Source organism: Arachis stenosperma, chromosome 9 (assembly GCF_014773155.1).
Source record: "Arachis stenosperma cultivar V10309 chromosome 9, arast.V10309.gnm1.PFL2, whole genome shotgun sequence".
NCBI lineage: Eukaryota > Viridiplantae > Streptophyta > Magnoliopsida > Fabales > Fabaceae > Arachis > Arachis stenosperma.
In genome coordinates, this window is record NC_080385.1 from 14,640,357 (window position 1) to 14,653,267 (window position 12,911).

A 12,911-nucleotide genomic window follows, 5' to 3' on the forward strand; every position below is an offset into this window, starting at 1 on the left:
AACACTGAAATTTTATAAAAGCAACACAAATTTTATTTTTAAAAAACAACAAATAAATTTTATAAGAACAACATATAAGTTTTGTAAAAATGATGCAAAAGCTTTTAAAAATAACACAAAAATTATAAAAAACTTGTAATCAAATTTCAACTATTTAATATATATTTTATCTCTAAAACAAAACCATGGCCTTGTCTTTTGGGGAATTGGCCAAGGATTTGGTTGAAAATTACATTGACATAATAAAATATTAATGGGTTAATTTTGGATAGACAAAATGATTAACTAATTTATCTACTTAAATAAATGTCAAATTTGCAACAAAATAATTTGTAACCTATTAAATTAAGAGTACTATAAAAAAATAAAACAAGCAAATTTGTTGTTATATCTTTCTATATGGGTACAATATAATCAACTGTTGAAATTTGATTACAAGTTTTATAAATTTCTAAATTTAAGAGCGCATTGTTAATGTAAAATTTCAATCATCACATATTTGTATATATTTATACGTCAAAAAAAATCCAAATTTTGTTTTTAAATTATGGAAAACTTATGAATTTTGTAACTAAAATAATTAACGATTTCTTACAAATTATCATTTGATTCATTTAATCATAAAAAATTATTACTGTATCTTTTGTTATTAAAAAAGTAATCTAATGTACAACCCTCCAATTTGACATAAAAACTCAAATTTGGATTTTTTTTTATAATTCAAATTTGAAGACAATAATGTGATCAAAACACTTGCTATCGCCTATTTATTTTGCAAATTAAATAATAATTTAATTAATATAATATTTAATTATTTTTGAAATTACGTATCATATAAAGAGATTTGTTAATCACATGTTATTTACTTTATATATTATTTATCTCGTTTGCAGTGTAATATATTTATATATATTTTGTGGTTGCTATAAACGAGATAAATAATAATATAAAAATATAAATAATTAAAAAATATATCAATAAATAATAAATTTAATTGATTTATTTAAAATAAATCTCCAAGGAGATGTTCACATGTTTATTAAAATTAATTAGAGATTTTGAATCAAAAGGTGAAATTACTTAATAGTTAATACCTCAATTGTTAAGGTATCTCCATTATCCTGTTGATGAAGATTAGCCATCGAACAAATTTTGTCAGCCACAAACTAGGGATGTATAAAAAAAAAAAAAAACAAAACAGTCAAAGGCCATATACTAATTAAACAGATAAACCATAGACTTTGAATCTTTGATGATTCAAGATAGAGAATGAGAAAGAAATAACAACCTAAAGCTCTTACTATGGTCAATATGTTGTAAAAAAAAATTGTGACGGCTTAGCAGCACAACTTTCACAAGACAAGTATTTATGTGAGACAATCAATGAAACCTAACTCTAAACGGTGTCGTATACTTAAAAAATTACTTTTATTATTAACGAAATCCATTTCCATTTTATTTTTTTTAGTAATATTTATTCATTACTCCAAAATATTCATTTATTTATTATATCATAAATATTTCCTTTTTTACTTTTCCTAAATGGAATTCTATTTGCTTTCTATGATATGAGTATGACACTGATTTATTTCGTCCTTCCTAGTGAGAAAGTTTAGTGGGAATTGAACCTAAAGTTCTTCCCACATATCCAATTTGATCTAAGGGTATGATTACGAAAGAGGATTTGGATCTTCTAAGTGACGAATTTTGTAAAGTTGAGAAAGTGATTCAATTTAATAGGACTAATCCAATTCATAATGGAAGTAACTAATCCAATCACTTCAGAAGACTTTTTATCATGATGAAAATTTTCGAGCTAAAGCAAATGTAAATTAATTTTTTTTTGTTATTGATAACAAAAATATTTGGAGGCCAAAATTAGGAGATCAAAGATAGTCATAACTAACCAACTTGAGTTGGTTGATCAACTCACTCATGTTTAAGTAAGTATTGGGAGTTTAAATCTTGTTTTGTATATACAACACTCATTAGTTAGTGATAAATCCTTAAATAGAATTCAGACAAATTAATGATTGACTTATCGGATAGAAAGATATCATAAACAACTAAAAAAAAGATAATCATAACTTAATTGTTTTACGATAATATTAAGGAGAAAAAAAATAGTTAGAATTTATCCTTTTTGACATTCATTAATTAAAGTAAATTTTGACTATTTTTTACTAATTTTTTTGTTATCAAATATTTTTTATTTTTTATTTATTAATTATTATTAGAATAAATACATAATATTAAAAATAATAAATGTATAATTATAAAATATTATATACACAAAATTATAAATATTAAATTAAATAAAATAATTTTAGATTATTATCTTTTTAATATTACTAGTTGTTTCTTGACTTGGAATAATAATAATAATAATAATAATAATAATAATAATAATATCAATGGGAAGAGAGTATAAGAGTGATGACGGTGACAAAAAAGATGGTTGGGAACACGACAATAAAAAAGAAGTAAAGAATTTTTTTTATGTTGACAACGATTTAAGTTTGAAGATAATTTAAGAATTAATATTTTAAAAATTGGAAGGAGACCAAATTATAAAAATAAAGTTTTTTTATGTCACATTAACTAGCTGTTACAATGTTAATGTAATAGAAATTAATCTAACTTAATTTTTTGATGACGAGCAATAGACGAAAAGTGCCTTAAGAATTATTATGAGTCTCCAAATGTAATTTCAAGAACAAAGTTAGATAACTATTTTTAGAAATAATTTTGAGATTTAAATACAACTTAAAGACCACTTTAAAACTTAACTCTACACAATTCCAAACTTAAAAAATTTTACGGAAAAGCTCTACATCCATGTAAAAATTACATGGATGGTATTCAAATACCTTTCACTTCACGCGTTTTTTCCCACCCACACACTCGTTTGCTTTACATGCGACTCATATAACGTATAAACGTAATCCTTATTTTGCGTGATCAACCTTTCTCAACGTAAACCTTTCCATATAACGTATACCTTTTTCGCGTTCTTCTTCTTCTTCAACCTAATTAAATTCGTTGCTCTCCTCTATTCGCGTTTTTCTTCTTTGCATTATGGATCTGGATTGACTTCAACGTAATTAGCTTCATCGTTCATCTTCTTCTTCGTTTTCTTCTTCGATTTGCACTTTTGAATTGAAATAATGAATGAATCAACTTTAAATCAATGAGTGCGATTTGGATAATTCTTTCGAAACGCATCAATTTGATGAGGTTTGGATTATTGAATTTTGAATCGAATTCAATGGAATGAAATTGCTAATTTTATTTGAAGTGAATTGAATGGACTGAAGTGATCTATATCTGAATTGAATTGAATTGAATTGAATTGAATTGATAATATGTAACTGTGAGTAACTTTTCGGTTCGGTAATTACTAAAGAGTTTATTCACCATGTGCATTTGTTCAATTCGGTATGTAGAAAGGAGTCTAAAAATAATTAGACGAATATAGTGTTTAGAGTTTAGAGTTCATGGTGCAGGGTTCAGGGTTCAGGGTTTAGGGGTTTAGGGGTTTAGGGGTTAGGGTTTAGGATTTAGGGTTATGGTTTTTGGAATTTAGGGTTTATGGTTTCATGGTTCAGTGTTCAAGGTTCTAGGTTTAGTATTTAGGGTTTAAGGTTTAGTGGTTCAGGTTCAGGGTTTAGAGTTTAGGGTTTAGGGTTCATAATTTAGGGGTTCAGTGTGTTTCTAACTTTCGGTTCGCTTAGTGTATTAATTTCGGTTCACCGTGTTCAGGGTTCAGGGTTTAGGGTTTCGGGTTAGGAGTTTAGGGTTTAGGGGTTTAGGGTTCAGGATTTAGGGTTCAATGTTTAGGGTTTTAGGGGTTATGGTTTTAGTGTTTTAGGGGTTTAGGGGGTTCAGGGTTCAAAGTTTAGGGTTCAGGGTTCAGGGTTTTAGGGGTTCAGGGTTTTAGGGGTTCAGGGTTTTAGGGGTCCAGGGTTCAGCGTTCAGGATTCTAGTTTTAGTGTTTAGGGTTTAGGGTTTAGGGTTCAAGGTTTAGGGGTTCAGTGGGTTTCCAACTTTCGGTTCGCCCAGTGAATTAATTTCGGTTCACTGTACTCTTTTGGAGTTCGTAATGTATTACTAAATACAGTGATTGCAATCACTGAGAACTTGAAATAAAACAGCAGCGATACAGTTCCAACAGATATATAAATTAACATCTCAGATAAATAATCCATCTTGAATCAAATAAAATATTAACATTAACATTTAGATTAATATTCACATATATACATTTGAAGTAAGCATTTTTTGCTTTTTAAACAAGTTAAACAAAATATTGTTAATTACAAACAGCCAATCATAATATATGCTATTTACTATCTAAATCTCCAGATGTGAATTTACAATAAGGGCTGGAGAGGGCAGTGAATTTACTATCATAGTATATTTTTCTTTGATGATTAAATGCTTATGACGATTTATTCAGCACATGAATGATATTCGGTTCAGTGGAGTTGACAATTTCGGTTCATTTCTGTTATGCACAATTTAAAACTCTTCCTCCTTACTTTCTACTACTTCTTCACAAGAGAGAGAAAGAGAAAAAGACAAAAAAAATACAGCAACAATAACAACAAAAGAATGAAGATAAAGAGAAAACACGTAAAGAAGAAGAAACGCGAAAAAGAAAGAGAAGAATGAGGAGGAGGAGGATGGCGAATCTCTGTTGCTGTTTTCGTTCGTTTCTGGTTGTCCTTGCTAAATCTTTTCGCGATTCTTCTCCAGTAGTGATTTTTACAGAGAACGTGACTGAAGTTTGAGTGATTTTGAGAGAGATTCGAAGAGAAAGAGCGATTTCAGGTTGAGGAAGAAATAACGTTTTTTCATAATGAGCGCGAAGTAACGAAGGATTTTCGAGCGCGTGTTTTCATTCGTCATTAATGTACATGATTCTATTTGAACTTGGGCCAACTTAATTACATGATTATATGGATGTGTAAGAGTGCCGAAATTTTTAATAATTAAAGAAATATATAATTGTAATAAAACAATCTAAAAAAACTAATCAAATCTAAACATTAGACAATATAATTTAAGAAATAACTGAAAAATAAATATAGTATACCAAATATATTGATTGCATTGGATCATGTTACACCAAACTCTTAAAAATTCTCAATGTGAGATCATAAGCTAGACTATATATATATACGTACTTTTTAACAAAATTTCAATTTCATAAATTAATAAAAATATATAAAGACAATTTACTTAAATAAAATATTTAGAGATTAATTTTATTAGAATACAATTTTTTAAACCACAAGACGCAAATACAACTTTCACAATTTTATAAAAACCAGTAACAAATTAAAAAAAATACGTAAATTGCTATTGACAACTGCAGTTTACGTAAAACAATGTACAAGTTATTCCGGTTATATTTCAGTATCGGAATAGAGATCTAGTGAACAGCATATCAAGCATATTTAATGAAAAAAACTGGCATATATAATAAAAAAAATAGGAACATAACGATATATATTTCAGAGTAGCAATTTCTATAAATTTGTGAAAAATTACATTTGCATTTTGTAATTTAGAAAGTATATATTCTGATAAAATTAATCTCTAAATATTTTATTTAACTGAATTGCCCAAAATATAATGTTTCCTAAATTTAAACTAAAACATTCAATTTAAATTTCTATTTCTATTCTCATCCATTTTATTTTATATTTTATTTAAATCTAATCTAAAAGTACTTTTTTATTATTTATATTTTCAAATTAATGAATTAACTTGTAAAATTTGTTGATGTTTCGCAGCCTTGGGACTTATTTGAAAATATTTCCCTAGCTCGTGTAAAAACGTAAATAACAAATTTTTATTTAAATGAAAAAAAAATCCAAATAACTAACATCTATATGACCAATCACCAAAGACAACATAAATTTTATAACTTCACGAAGACAAATTTCTTTCCGCTGTTCTATTAGAATAAACAATTTGTCCCTGTTAACATTGCCAACAAAATTAAAACGTTGACCAAAGCGACACTAATAAGAACGAAACCAAAGAAAGCCGGACCCAGGAACTAGATGAATTTCCATCGTGTATTTTCTTGTTCATTTTATGCCTTGTTGTCAATGCTCATGGGTTTTGAATCCGTGGAGGCAGGTTTCTGCAGGTTAAACAAATGGAACATTAATACACAAATCAGGAACACCAAAACAAACCCTTGTGCTTAACAACAGATAGAGAAAGAGGTGATAGATTGATAGAATACTCACGTCTAACTTGGTCATTTTGCTGAACATATTTCCATAAAATTTTGCCTCTTTTTTGTTGTACTCCTTCATCTTTTCCTTCAAAATCCTGTACTCTAGCTTAACATCCCTGGTTTATATTCATCAGAACGAGTTATATTGATTATTTATACATCCATATATGATATCTATAAAATAACACAATATAAGACACCACTTTCATATATATATATATATATATATAGAGAGAGAGAGAGAGAGAGAGAGAGAGAGAGAGAGAGAGGAGAGAAAGCAAGTGGTGTCTAGCCCATTTTTGCAGGACCATCTCTATGACCTTTTTGTTTGGGGAGAGGGGGGGGGGGGGTTAAAAGAAGGATAATTCTATGATAAAGAAATTTTTGTGTGAAGAGAAGTGTATAAATTTATTTTTAAAAATTAATAACAATAAAATGACACATTTTCCTAAACAAGTATCTAACTATCTATGAGAGAAGTAAATCTTCATCTCTTCACCATTTTTCCCCTTCACTATAGCATGCACCTTAAAAGAAAAGATTCATCAATATGGAGAAATGAATAACACAAGATATAGGATAAGAGCAAAATCATAGCTTTCTATGTCTTAACATATCAGCGGAAAAGGGAAATTCCTCTACAAAAATGGAGCATTATACCAAATGGATGCCAACTGTCTAGTCACATAGAGGTGAGATTAAATCGAAGTAAATTGCAATCAGAAAATATACCTGTTATTAGGGTCAATCTCAAGTGCTTTCTTGATATCAAATTCTGCCAAATCCAAGTCAGCTAACTGGATATATGCTTGTGCTCTTCTATAGAGTGCTTTCACATTTGTGCTCTCAAGGTCCAAAACCTGAATGTCCGCATAAAAAAAAGTTGTTGTTTATTATGCAAGGGTCGATACTATACAAGATGTGATACGAGAGCCATACCTTCGTACACAATTTCTCTGCTTGTTTATAATCTTTCAACTTCAACTTGCAAGCTGCATCATTCAAATTGCAAGCAATCTTCAAGTCCTTGGCACGCTTCTTCTCTTCAATGCTGAAGTTGGTATCATATTCTATGAACTTAATAGCCTGCAAAAAGGTTTTAATATTAATAGCCTCAAATTACAATGAAACAAATTGAATATAGGTGTATATTCCTGTATATGTGCGTGCATGATTACCTTCTCATATCTTTTAGAAGCTTTTGCATATTTACCAGCTCTAAACAGTGCATTCCCTTCTTCTTTCTTCTTACCAGCAGCTTCAATTTTCTCTGGAGTTTCCATGTCCCAAGATTCCTTATCCTATAAGAAATCATGAAGATTGTTTCAAGGTGGGTATATGAATAGATACAATGAATGGGTAAAACGGGATAGTAAAATGGTATGCCATTATTCTTTTTTTGCCTTTTGTGCCAAGAGCAGCAATTCTCTGGACAGATTTCCTCAAAGTTACTGTATATTTGACTGCTCCTATGTTTTAGGAAGAATATGCAAAACAGATTTAAGAATGAGTAGAGAAATCCAATTAATCTTTTACACTCAATTGGTAAGGCTTGACGAAAATTGAGTAGTATATAAGAGATGGTTCTAATTAACAAGTAACTGGTATATAGGAATAAAAACAAGCATAAAAGGAGAAGCATATCAAATTTAGAATTTGCAGGTAATATAAGAAATTGCAGTTTTATTATGCTTTTTTTTCAGATTCTCACTCATCAGTACTTTCTTTGGAATTATGTCCAACAGCAGTTGCATGCTTAATATGAACGTTTTAAAAACCAAAGTGGGTATTAAATCACAAGATCTCAATTTGGATTTGTACTAAGAACCTGTGATTGACTTGTCATTGAACTGGAAAATTTTCAAACTAAAAACATGGCCCACGTTCTGAACAGTTCAACCAATCAATTCAACCCAATTTTTAAATTATTGGCAAGTCTTACTTTACAAAAATAAAATTTCTTCCACTGAAATGGTAACACAAATATGACCAAATCTTAATAGATTTTATAAGTCTCAGTTTTCGGCATACCTTCACAAAAGATACTAATTCAACCTCATAATACACAGTGGAGTCAGGTGGAACAACTGCCAATTCTTGCTTGGATTCTGATGAACCAAACGCATACTCAGGAGCAATAGTCAACAGTGCTACCTCGCCCTTCTTCATCGTCAACATAGCCTTATCAAGCCCCTCAATTACTTGCTCTGTTGAACACATCAAATATTCACTTCTCTAGGCATAAAAGTATATTTGGAGTTACATTGAGGAATTTCTATTACCCTCATCTGTTTTGAATTCAAGTAGTTCCCCTTCACCATCATGGCCCTTCTTCACAAAAATAGTGCCATCGTGCAGCTTACCAGTAAGTTTCACTGAGAAGATACAACATGAGGAGAGAATCTATCAGAATCAATGCAATAAATCAATTGATAAATTAAAAATCACCATTCACTATGTCAATAAGAATTCACATTTCACAATGGATCCCTCATTGGGACGCTCATATCCTTCTCCTTCAGTAAGGATCTTTTTCATGACCTTCTTGTCATCAGTTACATTGGTCACTGTCTTCCAAGAGACTAACTCAAGAGTAATCAGCAATGTTGCATTTGGTGGAACAGCACCTTCATCACCATGGGCTGGCCTACCCTTCTCGCCAAATCCATCTAATAACCCAATAAGAAATGAATTAATAATTGATCTAAAATGAAATGAAGTTATGAACAAAATAGCATTCATATCTTTTGCCAAAACACACAATAAAAAATCACCAAATCATTGACAACTCACATTGTGGCTTTACAGTCAAAATTACTTTTTGTCCCTTCTTCATTGTTTTGATGGCCTTTGACAATGCAGGGCAAAAGTGACCTATCATAAAGTAACGACTAACATAAGATACAACACAAGCATAAGTATAAATTGAGATAACAAAGATGTGTGCCACACTTACCGTCTTCTACTGTGAACTCTACCCCATCAGATTTCTTTACAAGTGTTCCATCTTCAAGGCGTGCCTCATAATTAACTGTGGCACCAAGAGGGCAACACATAGTAAGGTACAGATGTCGACGAACAAACGGAGAAATCAAATATGAGAAATATGCATACCCAGAACTTCATCAGGATCCTTAGGGTTCTCCCATTTCTCTCCCTCAACAAGTATCTTCTTAAACAAACCACCATCCTTACATATGTCCTTCACACTGGTCCAAGACAACAGCTCAACATCAAATTGAAGAGTTGCTTTGGGCGGAATTGTGGGAGGAGAACCGGATTCACCATAAGCTAGCTCAGGTGGGATGGTGAAAAGGGCATTTTCACCTTTCTTCATGCTTCTAATACCTTCATCCCATCCTTTAATTACTTGCCCTACATATTTGAAAGTGTCACTTAGAAATATATTAAATGATGACTAGAGGTGCATCTCATAAATGTGCATCTATTTGGTGCACTTTAGTAGTATCAGCTGCACAAAGTTGATTTCAAATTAACAATCAAAACAACACAAAATCCATCAAACAATCCTGCATTGCTAACAGCTAAATCAGTTCATAAACCAATCAAGCAGTCACTCTTCCAAATTCAAAGCTTTCAATGACAACATCAAAAATCCTAACAAAATCAACAAAGATTAAAGCAAGCACATCACTCACCTTGTCCAAGTGTGAACGTGAAAGGGGCTCCCCTATCTCTGCTGGAATCAAACTTGGTGCCATCAAGCAGAGTCCCGGTATAGTGAACTGCCAATAAATAAATAAATAAACCAAACAACAATAATAAGTAAATTTTATAAACGAAATACTATTATTATTATTATTATGATTATTTCAAAAATGAATTTGATGTTCACTCAAGAAAACAATGTAACCGAGAACAAATCCAATCGAAGCAAACGAAAAAGGAAGAAAGTGAAAGAGAGAGATATTTATACCTTGGACTTCATCACCGGCTTCAGGATTCTCCCATCCTTCACCTTCTTTGAGGAGCTTCTTCTTCAATCCAAGCTTGCCAATTTCCTTCTCCTCTCCGACCTTGAGAACGGGGAAATCGTCGTCCATTCCGACGCCGCCGCCGCCGGCGAAGTCGAAGTCGTCGTTCATAGGCTCCGCCATCGGCAAGTCGAGATCTTCATCCATGTCAGTGCAATGTGCTCAGAAAGATCACGTAAGTGGAGAAGTGAGAGCGAAGAGAGGGTTTTTAAAACGAAGTGAGCGAAGTCACCAAAAAAAAAAAAAAACGAAGTGAGCGAAGGATCCGTTGGGATTGTTCCAGAGACTTCTATGGGAAAGTCTACTTAGAAAAAGCTATGACATTTATTATTCACCCATGCTACTTAATCAGTAAGGAGTATTTATTCAAATTGGTCTCCAAAAAATTTTGAAGTGGAGGTTTTGGTCTCAAATAAAATTTAATTAGGTAATTAGTCTCTAAATTTTGTAAATGTTCATTATTTTAGTCTTTTTATTAATTTTTTTCGTAAAATTTTAACGGTAGAGTCCAATGTGTCACGTTTAAGTGATGAGTCAGCCGTTAAGTGCCACATGCTCAATCAAGACGAATTAGTCTCTATTATGAATAATGCTAAACGCCGTGTTTTGGAAGTAGGGCACGAAGGTGTGTGTCGTTTCGTTAGTTGAGTGACTTTAAAGGTCTATTTTTGTCTTCCTCCCCCAAAACGAAATTACAACCAACACTCTCTCTTCCCTTAGGTTTTACAAAAAAAGCCACCACCACGTGAACCGGTAGTCAATCTTCCGACAATCTCACTGACATTGTTAACTCAAGACTTTGTACTAGACGAAGTTATTGTAGAAGAAGGTTTTGTCGGTCTATCGGTCTTCATCGGTCAGGTTAGTATATCTCTTCTCTATTATGTGCGGATAGTATAGTTGATCATCGTTGCAATTGTTTGAATGTGTTTACCTTGTGTATCTGTTTATGGTAGTAGAAATTAGTTACTATAAAAAGTGTTTTTAAGTTCTCCATTACTATAAAAATCAGTTATTGATAAGTGACGTAATGCAAGCATATGAGTTTAATATTAAAAAGATTCAATATTTTGTGGTAAATATACTTTTTACATTAATTAATCTAGTTATCACAATTAGAAAATTAAAGTTTGAGCAGTTATTGTTTAATATGAAATTGCTCTGTATAAATTTGTGTTCTGGTTTTCACATTTTATTCCATGTTTATGGATTGTAGATGACTGAGTGGGTTATCCCTGCCTTTCAATATGAGGAGAGTTTTGTCAAAGATAACAAGGATGAACTACTTTATATTAATGAAAATGTAAAGAAATTTCCTCCTTTGGATCTTGATTTAGTGAATTATTTTGATTTGAAGAAAATATTTGAAGAACTTGGCTACCATGCATACAAAAAGATGTATTGGTATGACCCAACAGCTCCTAGTTATGAAGCAGGCCTACATCCTATATATGGAGACAAGAAAATTAGAGAGATGTGTGACAAAAAGAGAGAGGATAGAGAGACGGATGAATTGTGTCTGTTCTTTGATCATCCAATTATGGAAGATGTTGATTTTGAAGATAGCGATGATACTGATGAGCATAGTGAGGCCGAGGTCTTGTCTGATGAACCAATTTCTGACAACGATAGCTATAATAGCTATGAAAGTACTGAAGACGAGGCGTATAAACCCCACCTCCAGGATTTGAGGATGACACCGATGATAGCTATGATAGCTTTGAAGATGAATGACTCATGAAGAAAACAAAGAGAAAAGGTGGCAAAAGAGATAAGAAGGGTAAGAAGAAAGCTGTTAGAAAAAAGGATAATGCAAGGAAGTTTTAGGCGCACACTACTAACTCATCCAACCAAGTTGCATCAGCAATAAGTTTTAGGCCTCCAAGACCCAAACAACAAATTCTGAGACCTCATGTAGCTCCGGTCACTACTCCAACACCTCCTATAAAGCTTGTTTCGGCTCCAAGACCTTTACCTCCACCAACTTTAACTACTCCACCTACAATCCCATTTGCTCCAGTGCCTAGGTCACTTCATCCGAATCAGATACCAAGAGTCTCTCTAGAAACAGTTGCTGCTAGAAGCTCTGGAACTGCTGCCAGAATATTCAAGTTCATGCCTACACCAGGACTCAACCTCCAAAAGAAGAAATGATATTGCTCTGTGATATCATGTTGATTGTAGTTATGTTGTTTAGTTTATTAAGACCCTTTTGTAATAGATTATGGTTATGTAGTGCATTTATGCAACTTTAAGCTATGTTTTTGGAATGTTTCTTTGATACTAGCAACATATATAAACTAGCTAGGAGTAAGTTTTTTGTTGGAATATTCAGAACTTTGATGCTTGATTTTAAATATATGAAATTATAGTTATTAGACTATTTTAATAATTATGAGTGATGTGATTTGTATTAAATTAGGTTTTTGAAACATTATTTTTTGTGAATGCATATGATTCTAATATTGGGCAAAGAAAATTTCATTACACAATTCTGACAGACTATAATATTAGCAATTACACTTTGATTAATTATTCAATTACAATATATCCATCCATAATAAGCACTTAATTCCCTTCTTTTCCTACCTAACTATATCTTTCCTACAAAATTACAAACCAAAAAACCTAGCATGAAAAAGAACACATTTTTCTATTGA

General features: G+C 31.5%; 1 protein-coding gene across 1 annotated transcript; it reads right to left on the bottom strand.

Annotated features, from left to right (window-relative positions):
- Window positions 1-5,901: 5,901 nt before the first annotated feature.
- Window positions 5,902-10,508, bottom strand: LOC130951619 (peptidyl-prolyl cis-trans isomerase FKBP62-like). Its single transcript, XM_057880316.1, has 13 exons — window positions 10,194-10,508; window positions 9,916-10,002; window positions 9,371-9,631; window positions 9,213-9,287; window positions 9,050-9,130; window positions 8,731-8,925; window positions 8,539-8,631; window positions 8,288-8,463; window positions 7,435-7,557; window positions 7,196-7,342; window positions 6,989-7,116; window positions 6,267-6,372; window positions 5,902-6,157 (listed from the first exon to the last, which is right to left on the bottom strand). The coding sequence occupies exons 1-13, from the start codon at window positions 10,396-10,398 to the stop codon at window positions 6,107-6,109; spliced, it is 1,728 nt and encodes a 575-aa protein (XP_057736299.1). The 5' UTR covers window positions 10,399-10,508; the 3' UTR covers window positions 5,902-6,106.
- Window positions 10,509-12,911: the final 2,403 nt, after the last annotated feature.